This window comes from Arachis duranensis, chromosome 9, assembly GCF_000817695.3.
Source record: "Arachis duranensis cultivar V14167 chromosome 9, aradu.V14167.gnm2.J7QH, whole genome shotgun sequence".
In the NCBI taxonomy this organism is placed as follows: Eukaryota; Viridiplantae; Streptophyta; class Magnoliopsida; order Fabales; family Fabaceae; genus Arachis; species Arachis duranensis.
In genome coordinates, this window is record NC_029780.3 from 60,075,887 (window position 1) to 60,089,141 (window position 13,255).

Here is a 13,255-nt window from a genome sequence, read left to right on the forward strand (position 1 = left end):
GGTAGAATCACTGCATTTTGTTGCATTCATATAGATAGGTGCATATAGTTTCTTTGCATTGAATAAATGTTCATAACCCTTTTCTTGTCCTTCTTTATTCTTAGCATGAGGACATGCTTGGTTTAAGTGTGGGAAGGTTTGATAAACCCCAATTTTGTAGTTTATCTTGTGCTTAATTTAGGGAGTTTTATCAAATTTTCCCACATTTATTCAATGAAATAGCATGGTTTTGTAATTCTCCTTAAATTTGTGCTTAAGTGTAAAAACATACTTTTTAGGTCCTAAAATTTCTAATTTTAATTCACTTTAATTCCATTCGATGCCTTGATATATTTGTTAAGTGATTTCAGGTTCAGAAAGTAAATACTGGATTGAGGGAACGAAGAAAAAGCATTTAAAAATGGAGAACTCACGAAAAAATGAAAGAATCGTAAAGCTGTCAATCCTGACCTCTTCGCACTTAATCAATCATAACTTGAGCTACAAAGGTCTAAATGAGGCAGTTTTAGTTGCGTTGGAAAGCTAACATCCGGAGCTTCAAAATGATATAGAATTTGTTATAGTCGTCTGCCATTTAGAGATGCGTACACGTTGTTCCACACACACGCATCGCAGGATCAGCGTGACTCACTAAAGGCAACTTGTGGCTAGCGATTTATGAAGCATTTTAGGCCCAATCTAATCCATTTAGCGATTTATACTTACTTCAAGCATAAGAGTAGACTTAATGGGTTGGTCCCTCATAATTTTCAATATATGGTTTGTAGACAAGGATGGTGATCTCAATTACCTATGTCTAGCCAAGAGTTCTTTTCCTTTATTTTATTAGTTCTTATCATTTAATTCCTTGTTTTTATATTTTCTTGCCACTTATAAAATCAAACCCCCTTGTTCTTCATAGCCAATAATTGATCACTTCATTGCAATTCCTTATTAGACGACCCAAGGTTTGAATACTTCGGTTAATTTTTATTGGGGTTTGTACTTGTGACAACCAAAACTTATTTAAATTTGATTTGAGTGTTAGTTGGTTGGGAACTATACTACCAACGGAATTATTTTGTGTGAAATTCCTAACCATACGAAAATACTCTTTCACTTCTATGTCACAATTGGTAGGGAGTATTGCCACTGTTATAAAGTGACAATTGCAAGCTGAAAAAAAAGATAAATGCAATCCAAGAGGTGGCCAGATCTAACATAAGGAACCAAGGGGCAGCGATTTCAAAATTGGAATCACAACTAGGGAGCTTGTCCAAACAGATACCAATGCCTGCACATACATTTCCATGTGATACTATGGCTAACCCAAGAGGGGAATGCAAGGCCATCATACTAATAAGTGGGAAGGTGGTCGAGGAGACATCCTCAAGCCATAACTTGCAAGGAGAAGAGGCTGCAAATGACTCAGAAACCAAGAAAGAAGAAGAGACACCTAATCCAGCCCCTCCAAAGTAAGTCTTGAAGCCCTATGTACCAAAAGCACCCTACCCACAAAGGTTGAGAAAGGATGGGAAAGACAGCCAGTTTTCTAGGTTCTTGTAGATCTTTAAGAAGCTTCAAATTAACATACCTTTTGCTGAGGCATTAGAGCAAATGCCACTCTATTCCAAGTTTCTAAAGGAGCTCATGACAAGGAAAAGAAACTGGGGAGAAAAGAAAATTGTGGTGCTCATTGAGGAATGTAGTGCCATCATACAAAAGAAGCTTCCCCAAAAGATGAAAGATCCTGGGAGCTTCCAAATCCCCTGCATCATAGGGGATATAAGCATTGAGAAGGCATTGTGTGATCTAGGAGCTAGCATCAACCTTATGTCCTTGGCCATGATAAAAAGAATGAGAATTGAAGAGGCCAAACCAACAAGAATGGCTCTTCAATTAGCTGATAGGACATTCAAATTCCCCCATGGGGTAGTGAAAGATTTGTTGGTGAAAGTGGGAGAGTTTATTTTTCCAGCTGATTTTGTTGTACCTGATATGAAGGAAGAGGCTAGCACATTGATAAAACACTATTTTATGGTTTATCTTGTGCTCAATTGAGTGGTTTTTATCAACTCTTTACCCACTTATTCATATGATTTGCATGTTTTAATTTTTCCTTCCGGATTTTGTGCTATGATTGAAAACATGCTTCTTTGGACCTGAAATTTTACTATGTTCAAATTTCTCTCTTATTATCATTCGATGCCTTGATATGTGTGTTAAGTGATTTCAGAGATTACAGGGCAGGAATGGCTCAGAGGATGGAAAGAAAGCATGCAAAAGTGGAAGGAATACAAGAAACTAAAGGAATTGCCAAAGCTATCAGCATGACCTCTTCGCACTCAAACGGCATAACTTGAGCTACAGAGGTCCAAATGATGCAGCTCTAGTTGCGTTAGAAAGCTAACGTCTGGGGCTTCGATTTGATATATAATTCTCTATCGTGGCTGTACAGAAAAATGACACGCACGCGTTAATCACGCGGACGCGTCATTCTGCAGAAATTCCAGCGACCTACACGTGTTTGAATTCGGTCCCAGCGATTTCTGGGCTATTTCCGGCCCAGTTTCAAACCCAGAAAATATAGATTAAAGGCTGTAAAGTGGAGGAATGAAGGGGAGATGACTCATAATTCACTTTTCATAATTTAGATATAGTTTTTACAGAGAGAGGAACCTCTCCTCTCTCTTAGGTTTTAGGAATTAGGATTTCTGCTAGTTTTAGGATTTAGGATTATTTCTTCTTCATCACAGGTTCAATGTTCCTTTAATTTGTTTTCTACTTTTATTTTATTACTTTAATTGATATTTATCTTTTCAATTTAGCTCATGAACCTTTCCATGTTAGATTTGAATTTATGTATAAACGCAGTTTGAGATATTTCATATCTATGATTTTTATTTAGCTTTTTACATTCTTAGCTTTGGTTGATTAATTGGAGACACTTGAGTTATCAAACTCAGCTGTTGATTGAAATTGGAATTACTGATTGATTTGGATCACTCTAAAGCTAGTCCTTCCATAAGGGTTGACTAGGACTTGAGGATCAAGCTAATTAGTCCACTTGACCTTCCTTTGTTTAGTAAAGGCTGACCAAGTGGGGTTAAAACCCAATTCTCATCACACCTGATAAGGATAACTAGGATAGGAATTCCAGTTCTCATACCTTGCCAAGAATTTTATTAATCATTAATTTATTTTTCTTGTCAATTAAATTACTTGTTCAACCCTTTTAAAAACCCCAAAAATATACTTTTTCAATAACCAATAGTAAAACACACGTCCCTGCAATTCCTTGAGAAGACGACCCGAGGTTTGAATACTTCGGTTATTTATTTTTATTGGGTTTGCTTAAGTGACAAACAAAACTTTTGTACGAAAGGATTCTCTGTTGGTTTAGAAACTATACTTACAACGCGATTATATTTGTGAATTTCTTTACCGATAGAAAGTCCGATCATCAAAATGGCGCCGTTGCCGGGGAATTGCAAATGGGTGCCTTATTATTGGTTATTGTAAATATTTTTCTTTTTTTGTTTTCTTTGCTTTGATCTAAAAATTTTAAGTTTTGTGTCATTTTATTGTTTTTCTCTTTTCTCATTAATTTCAAAAATATCTTTTCTCTTTATTTTAATTGATTTTTTTTCAAAAATTACAAAATAAAAAAAATATTCAGTTTTTTATTTTAAAATTTTTATCTTATCTTATCTTAGTTTTAAATTTCAAAATTCAAATCTTTTCAAAAATCATATTTTTTTTTAAAATCTTATCTTATCTTATTTCAAAATCAAATTTCAAATTTTAATATTTAAAATTCCAAAATTCAAAATTCAAATTTCAAAATTTAAATTTAAAATTTTAAAAAGCAAACTTTTTCAAAATTTAAACCTTTTTCAAATCTTTATCTTATATTTTTGTCAGTGTTTCTAGTTTTAGGAGTTTATTTTCATTAATTTTTAGTAGTTTTTATTTTCTTTAGCTACTATGTATTCTCACCCCTCTGGTTTCAAGTTTGGTTCCAATGTTGTTGTAGGGAATGGAAGCTCTAATGAGAACAAGCATCAAGGTTGGAAGAATCAAAGATGGGAGGAGCCACAAGGATTTGATCAACCCTCTCGGCAACAACTCCCTCCAATGCACTATCACCAACAACCATTCTGTGATGCATACCAAGACAATAGTTATGGTGGACCCTTTCGTGACAACCCACCTCCACCAAATTACTATGGTCAAGAGCCATTCCGAGGTGCATACCAAGATGATAGATATGGTGGACCCCCTTGTAGTTACCAACAAGCCCCACCCTATGCTTATGAATTACCTCCACGACATACATTTGAACCACCATACTCACAAGCCACCTACAACCATTCACCTCCATATGACCCTAATCCTTATCCACCACACCAACCACCATATGAACCATACCCAGAACCACCACCTCAATATTCACCATCTCCATATCCTTATCAAGAAGAACCACCTCTGTATTATGAACCTGTTTTCCAAAAAAATGAACCCTCATATCCACCCTAAACCTCCATGGAGAGCACACTTACCTCTCTCATTGGTCTCACCTCTAAATTCCAAAATCTCATATCCCGTATGGACCAACCCTCTACCTCCAGTATTCAACCCTCAAGCTCTAGTGCACTTCCTTTTCAACCACAGAATGATCTCTCCATCCCATCACCACCATCCATGGAAGAGCACCCACATCCATCATTCCAAGAGCAACATGATCCCAATGATGCTATTGACATAAAACAAGAGAGAAGGAATCATCTTCGCGAATCCATACTTCATAAGGAGTTAGAGCAGGCACTAAAGGTGAATGTAGAAGGGACCTTTGCAGATGAAGGAGTAGTTGAAGGAGTTGTCATAGAAAAGAAATCATCAAAGAGGAGTATGATTTTATACTTAAACAACTGGACAAAGCAGCAATTATTGAAAAGGAAAAAGTGGTTGCAGACTTAGGAGATGTTGAACCTCCATGGGAAGGTCAAGTCATAGAGCCTCCTTCCAAGACATTTGAAATTAATGTTGAGGAAGGTGTACAACCTCCAAGGCATATCATAGTTGAAGACTTGGAAGATGTTGATCAAGAGATGGAGATTTAAGAAGAAGAGGCACAACCTCCCATGCCCTTTGTGAGCAATGAAGAAGATATTGAATTGGAAGAAAGCTACCAAGAGGAAGAGGTTGATATTGAAGAAGCTTGCAAAGATGTGGAAGTTGTCAAAGAAGAGCACAAGGGAGTGGAGCTTGCAAGTTCATTAGAGACACCTCTCCCAAGGCCATTATCATCCAACACAACATTCAAGTGGGTAAAATTCTTATCCTTGACCTTTACCTTCCCACTTGAATATGGGCTACTGGAGATGGATGGTCAACTTAGAGCTCTTTGTGCCATTAAGAGTAAAAGGAAGATGGTTAGTGGTGGGCAACACAATCCTAGGTTCATTATCGTTGAAAGCTCAAAGTTTAAATTCAAAGGTTGGTGTAGAACTCGATTGAATGGGTCTAGAAAGATGTTTGGGTGCTTACATGAGAATTCTAAAGCTGAACCACCCGGATGGAATCATGATGATCGATAAGAAGACGGGTGCAGAAGCAAGATTTGGGACCCCGGAATTCAGTCTAGCAATCAATACTCTTGGGGCCTTGTCACTTGCTTTAACTTGCTTGAAGGTTTTCTGCGCCTAGTTTGGGATCCCGGAGCCTACTGAAATTCTAAACATTGGTGGAGATTTTTGGATGAATTCAAGAACAAGCCACCATAACAGAGAGCTCACTAAATGTCTAAAGTTAAGGACTTTAACTAAAAGTGCTAGGTGGGAGACAACCCACCATGGTATGATCGTTCCTTTTTCAATTTCAATTTTTATTTCGTTTTGTTTGTTTTTAAGTTTTATTTTATTTTATTTTATTTTATTTTATTTAACCTGGAATTATTCATATCATCCATATCAGCATTGCATTCTGCATTCTGCATATTAAAAAAAAATCGAATCGCACGCAACGCGCCAGTGTCGCTGACGCGTCCGCGTCAAAGAGAATTGAACAGAAAGTCACGTGGGTGCGTGGCTGGAGGTGTGCCTCAGACACAAACTTGCCCACACGAACGCGTCCTTGACGCATCCGCGCCCTTTGCGAATCCAGCCATCCACACGTGCGCGTCACCCACGCGCACACGTGACCCCGCAAAATCGATGTAAATGGGTGTATGGCAGCAAGTTGTGATGGAGCGGGACTGGAACCATGCTAGAAGCACAAGCCCTACCACGCGAACGCGTGCCCCACGCATCCACATCATTTTAAAAGAAAGGCCATGCACGCGTGCGCGTCACCCACGTGCACGCGTCACCCTAAATTTTGGCAATGTGCGTTTAGAAGAGAGAGTTGTGCGTATGCGAGGCTACACTCGCACCAATAGCACAAATCAGGTCACGCGTGCGCGTGACCCATGCGTCCGCGTCACCTGATAATTATCACACACCACGCGATCACGTGCTCCAAGCGTTCGCGTCGCCTGCGCCGCACATCTTATTCAGATCAGCGCCAAAAATCTTATCTTTTCCTCCCCAATCCTAATTTTTCCTTCCTCCTTTCTTACTTACTTCTTCTTCCTCTCTTTAACTTCTCATCCTTCTTCACTTCCATTCTATTTTACTTAATTTTTTTGCATACTTTCATTCATTGCATTTTAATTTCGTGCATATTTTTATTGGTGTTAAATTTTTTTCAATTGTTGTATCTTTTCTTGTATTATTGTGGTGCTTAGTGACTTGTTTTACAATGTTGGGTGATATTATTTTTCTGTCAATATCAATCTTTTATGATCCCTGTATTCCTTTTGCATTGACATGAATTTATATTGTCTTTCATTATTTACTAACTCTCTCCCCCATTGTTGCACTTTTTGCACTATTGATATGCCAGTTGCTTTTATTGTTTTCTCACTTGCATGTTGTAGCTACCATATAATTGAGACCTTTATTATTTGGCATTAACACCCATATTTTATTCATTTTCTTATCTTTATTTCTTGGTTACTTTCCTTCTTTTTCTCTTCTTTCAGGATTGCCACCGAGGAAGGGAAAAGGAAGAACTTCTATATGGGGAGACAGGCAAGTCAATCTGCATAATCTATAGAGAAAGGCATTAGTTGGAGTAGCCCATCCACTTGTACATCCTAGCATGCACCGAGGACGGTGCAATCTTTAAGTGTGGGAAGGTCGACACCGATCTCCATGGGTTAGTTATTTTCTTATCAACACCAATGTTTTTTTTTATGCATTTAGCTACTGCTTGGTTAAAGTAATGAGTTTCTTTTTAAGACCCTATTTTTGAAAATTTTCACTAATTTAAATAAAAAAATTAAAATTTCTATGTGTTAAATTTGTTTGAAGTTGTATTTGGAACATGGTTTTTGAGCTAAATAACACACAACCTGTGAGATTTTGAGCTTATTTATATGGTTACATTATTTAACCATAAATATTTTATTCTTGTGTGTTTTCTTCTCTATAATTGCAATCTTTACTTTGTTCCATTCTATATGTCCACTATTTAGTGTATTTACATGCTTGCATATGATTGAGGCCATCATTTGATTATTAGCTCACTTACCCCCCCCAAAAAAAAGCCTACCCTTTCAATCACCTTGTTAGTCACCTTGAGCCTTTTATCCCCATTTGTTTAATATTTTACCACATCACTAGCCTTAAGCAGAAAAATAAATTAAATATCCCAATTGAATCTTTGGTTAGCTTAAGATAGAGATTGTGTATCAACTAATTGTGGGGAAACTGTGGGAACATGGGTTAATATTGGAATGTGTTATGTTTTTACTTTGATAAAATATTGAGAATTTGGGTACCTACTCATGAAAAACCAAAATAGAAAAATAATGAAAAATCCATGTGCATTGATAAGTTATGTTTATTTTTCTAAAAATAAAAAAATAAAAAAAATAAAAGAGAAAAATCCAAAAATATTCAATAAATAAGTAAATAAATAAGGGGACAAAAATATCCCAATGTTAAGCTTTAATAGAAAGATCAATGCACATGTGATAAATAAATATAAAAAATGTGGTACATGAGTATGTGATACAAAAGTAGGAATTTTGGATAGCTAGGCATGAATTTAAAAGTATATAGAGTGTGTGTATAGGTGAGAGCTTAGGTTAGTCAAAGATTCAATTTATAGCTCACTTGGCCATACATATATCCTCACCTTTACCTTAGCCCCATTACAACCTTGAAAAGACCTCATGATGTTTGCATCGGTACATTAAATATTTGTTGATTAGTTAGATGAAGAACAAAGTTTTAGAAAGCATGACAAGAGAAGAATAGTGTGAATTACCCTATACACTAGAGCAATTAGAGTGCACATACACTACCAGGAGGGTTCAATGCTTGATTCTATGTTCCCTGCTTTCATGAGCTATCTTCTTACAAGTTTACTTGTTTTTTATTATGTAATTTGATCTAGTGGAATTTGATTCATATTTGTCTTGGAGAACTTTTTTACTTTTAACCAAGTAGGTAGAAACATTTTGCATGTAGTTGCATTCACATAGATAGGTTGCATTGCATACTCTCTATCATTCCTCTTCACACCTTTATAGCTTCTCTTGAGCTAGCATGAGGACATGCTAATGTTGAAGTGTGGGGAGGTTGATAAACCACTATTTTATAGTTTATCTTGTGCTCAATTGAGTGATTTTTTATCAACTCTTTACCCACTTATTCATATGATTTGCAAGTTTTACTTTTTCCTTTCAGATTTTGTGTTATGATTGAAAACATGCTTCTTTGGACTTGAAATTTTACTATGTTTAAATCTCTCTTATTACCATTCGATGCCTTGATATGTGTGTTAAGTGATTTTAGAGATTACAGGGTAGGAATGGCTCATAGGATAGAAAGGAAGCATGCAAAAGTGGAAGGAATACAAGAAACTGAAGGAATTACCAAAGCTGTCAGCCTGACCTCTTTGCATTCAAACAGCCATAACTTGAGCTACAGAGCTCCAAATGATGCGGCTTCAGTTGCGTTGGAAAGCTAACGTCTGGGGCTTCTATTTGAAATATAATTTATTATAGTGGCCATAGAGCAAAATGATGCGCATGCGTGAATCACACAGATGTGTCGTTCTGCAGAAATTCCAGGGACCTGCACGTGTTTGAATTCGGTCCCAGCTATTTCTGGCCCTGTTTCCAGCCCAGAAAATACAAATTAAAGGCTGCAAAGTGGTGGAATGAAGGGTTGACGACTCATAATTTACTTTTCATAATTTAGATGTAGTTTTTAGAGAGAGAGGTTCTCTCCTCTCTCTTAGGTTTTAGGAATTAGGATTTCTCCTAGTTTTAGGATTTAGGATTATTTCTTCTTCATCACAGGTTCAACATTCCTTTAATTTGTTTTCTACTTTTATTTTATTACTTTAATTGATATTTATCTTTTCAATTTAGCTCATGAACCTTTCCATGTTAGATTTGAATTTATGTTTAAACGCAGTTTGAGGTATGTCAGAGCTATGATTTTTATTTAGCTTTTTACATTCTTAGCTTTGGTTGATTAATTGGAGACACTTGAGTTATCAAACTCAGCTGTTGATTGAAATTGGAATTACTAATTGATCTGGATCACTCTAAAGCTAGTCCTTCCATAAGGGTTTACTAGGACTTGAGGATCAAGCTAATTAGTCCACTTGACCTTCCTTTGTTTAGTAAAGGTTGACCATGTGAGGTTAAAACCCAATTCTTATCATACCTGATAAGGATAACTAGGATAGGAATTCCAGTTCTCATACTTTGCCAAGAGTTTTATTAATTATTAATTTATTTTTCTTGTCAATTAAATTACTTGTTCAACCCTTTTAAAAATCCCAAAAATATACTTTTTCCATAACCAATAATAAAATACACCTCCCTGCAATTCCTTGAGAAGACGACTTGAGGTTTGAATACTTCGGTTATTTATTTTTATTGGGTTTGCTTAATTGACAAACAAAACTTTTGTACGAAAGGATTCTCTGTTGGGTTAGAAACTATACTTACAATGCGATTATATTTGTGAATTTCTTTACGGATAGAAAGTCCGATCGTCACACATCAATGATCTTAGGAAAACCATTCTTAGCCATTGTTGGAGCTATAATTGATGTACAAAAGGGAGAGTTAGTCTTAAGACTGCATGAAGAGAAGATGGTATTCAATGTTTTCAAGGCAATGAGCTACCCAAAGGAGTCCTTTGGTGAATGCATGATGGTGGACATAATGGAGAAGCTAGTTCAAGGAGTCCTAGAAGAGGAACAATGTAAAGAAGTTGGGGAGCAAGACCAACAAGTTTCAGCTGGTGAACTACCACAAGAAATCATGGAAGGCTCAATCATATTTGAGAAGGCAAGCAAGAAGGAAGTTGAAGCACCAAAGTTGGAGTTGAAGACCCTGCCTCCAAGCTTGAAGCATGCCTACTTGGGTGACAATGACACATATCCAGTCATCGTTAATTCAAGCTTGAGTGAGGAGCAAGGAGAGGAGCTTATCAATTTGTTGAGACAACACAAGGATGCCATAGGATGGACACTTTCAGATTTAAAAGGGATCAGCTCTTCAATGTGCATGCATAAAATCCTTCTTGAGGAAGATGCCAAGCCCGCAAGACAACCACGAAAAAGATTAAATCCAAGAATGAATGAAGTGGTGCAAAAAGAAGTGCTGAAGTTGTGGCAAGTAGGGGTGATCTACCCAATCTCAGAGGACGAATCAATGTTGTGCCAAATGAAAGAAATGAATTGATACCAACAAGAACAGTGACTGGATGGCGCATGTGCATAGATTATAGGAAGCTCAATAAAGCCACAAGAAAGGACCATTTTCCTCTATCCTTCATGGATCAAATGTTAGAGAGGCTTGCCGGACATGAATACTACTATTTCTTGGATGGATACTCAGGCTATAATTAGATTGTGGTGGACCCTAAAAAGCAAGAGAATGTCCTTTGGATTGTGTAATGCACCTGCCACACTCCAAAGGTGCATGCTATATATGTTCTCTGACATGATTGAAAGGTTTATTAAAGTATTCATGAAAGACTTTTCTGTATTTGGTGATTCATTTTTTAAATGCTTGCACCACCTTGCTTTGGTGCTTAGGAAAAGTGTCATTTTATGGTCACTGAAGGGGTGGTTCTTGGTCACAAAATCTCTAAAAAAGGCATAGTGGTGGACAGAGCTAAGGTGGAAGTGATTGAGAAATTATCCGCACTTTGCAATGTCAAAGTAATTAGAAGTTTCTTGGGGCATGCTGGGTTTTATAAAAGGTTCATTAGAGACTTTTCAAAGATTGCCAAACCTTTAAGTAACTTGCTTGCCTTTAATGTACCTTTTATCTTTGATAGAGAATGCATACAAGCCTTTGATGAGCTTAAAAACAAACTTTCCTCTGCACCTATTATAACACCACCTAGCTGGAATTTACCTTTTGAATTGATGTGTGATGCATCAGATTTTGCTATTGGTGCTGTTTTAGGATAGAGGAGAGACAAGCTAGTGCATGTCATCTATTATGCTAGCAAAGTTCTTAATGAGACTCAAAAGAACAACACCAGAGAGAAGGAACTCCATGCTATAGTCTTTGCATTTAATAAGTTTAGATCATATCTCATTGGTTCTAAAGTCATTGTGTTTACTGACCATGCAGCTCTTAAATATTTGTTAACCAAGTAAGAATCTAAGCCTAGACTGATAAGGTGGATCTTGCTATTTCAAGAGTTTAATATTGAGATTAAGGATAGAAGTGGAGCAGAAAATAAAGTGGCTGACCACCTTTCTATAATCCCAATTTAGGAAGATGAAGCACATAGCCCACCAGTGAATGAGAGCTTTCTGGACGAACAGTTGATGATGATCCAAGAAGCTCCCTGGTTTGCAGATATAGCAAATTTTTAGGCTATTGGAGAGCTACCTTCCAATATCAACAAGCATATGAGAAGAAAGCTTATCAATGATGCCAAGCACTACATTTGGGTTGATCCTTACCTATTCAAAAAGTTTCCTAATGGAATTCTAAGAAGATGCATTTCTCATGAGGAAGGACAAGAGGTCCTTTGGCATTGCCATGGATCCACATATGGAGGATATTTTAGTGGAGAAAGGACTGCAGCCATGGTGTTTCAATGTAGATTCTTTTGGCCTACAATATTCAAGGATGCAAAAGAGTTTGTGACAAGGTGCAATGAATGCAAAGAGCTGGCAACCTACCCAATAAGAATGAAATGCCACATAGATTCATCATGAAGTTAGAGGTGTTTGATGTTTAGGGGAATTGATTTCATGGGACCATTCTCACCCTTACACTCAAACAACTACATATTGGTGGCTGTGGAGTCTGTGTCAAAATGGGTAGAAGGCATAGCTACTCCAACAAATGATAATAAAGTGGTGCTTAATTTCATGAGGAAGAATATATTCAGCCGGTTTGGAGTTCCAAGAGCTCTTATAAGTGATGGGGAAACTCATTTTTGCAACAAGCAACTTGAGACACTTCTCCTAAAATATGGTGTCAAGCACAAGATAGCAATCCTATACCACCCACAGACCAATGGTCAAGCTGAAGTTTCAAATAGAGAGCTGAAGAGAATCCTTGAGATTGGTCCAAGAAGATAGACGATGCACTATAGGCTTATAGAACAGCTTTTAAGACACCCATTGGTATGTCTCCACACCAATTGGTGTTTGAGAAGTCTTGTTATCTACCAGTGGAGCTTGAACATAAAGCACTTTGGGCTCTAAAGATGCTAAACTTTGATAATCAAGCTGTTGGAGAAAAAAGATTGTTGCAACTCAATGAGTTAGATGAATTCAGATCCCAAGCTTATGAAAATGCCAAGATTTACAAGGAAAAATCAAAGAAATGGCATGATCAAAAGCTAGCAAGGAGAGAGTTTAGAAAAGGTCAAAAAGTGTTATTCAATAACTCAAGGCTCAAGTTCTTCCCAGGAAAACTAAAGTCAAGATGGTCCACACCCTTCACAATTCTTAAGGCTTCTCCTTATGGTCATGTGGAGCTTATGGAGGATAAGACACAAAGGACTTTCACTGTCAATGGCCATAGGCTTAAGCATTACTTAGGAGACTCATTGGATGAGCAAAGAGTGAACTATAACCTCAGCTAAAGAAGGAAGAATCGTCAAGCTAGTGACATTAAAGAAGCGCTAGTTGGGAGGCACCCCAACACTCGTATCCTTTCAATTTCCTG

General features: G+C 37.1%; 1 protein-coding gene across 1 annotated transcript; it reads left to right on the top strand.

Annotated features, from left to right (window-relative positions):
* Positions 1 to 12,710: 12,710 nt before the first annotated feature.
* Positions 12,711 to 13,172, top strand: LOC107465449 (uncharacterized). The gene has a single exon (XM_016084429.1). The coding sequence runs from the start codon at positions 12,711 to 12,713 to the stop codon at positions 13,170 to 13,172; it is 462 nt and encodes a 153-aa protein (XP_015939915.1).
* The last annotated feature ends 83 nt before the right edge of the window (positions 13,173 to 13,255 follow it).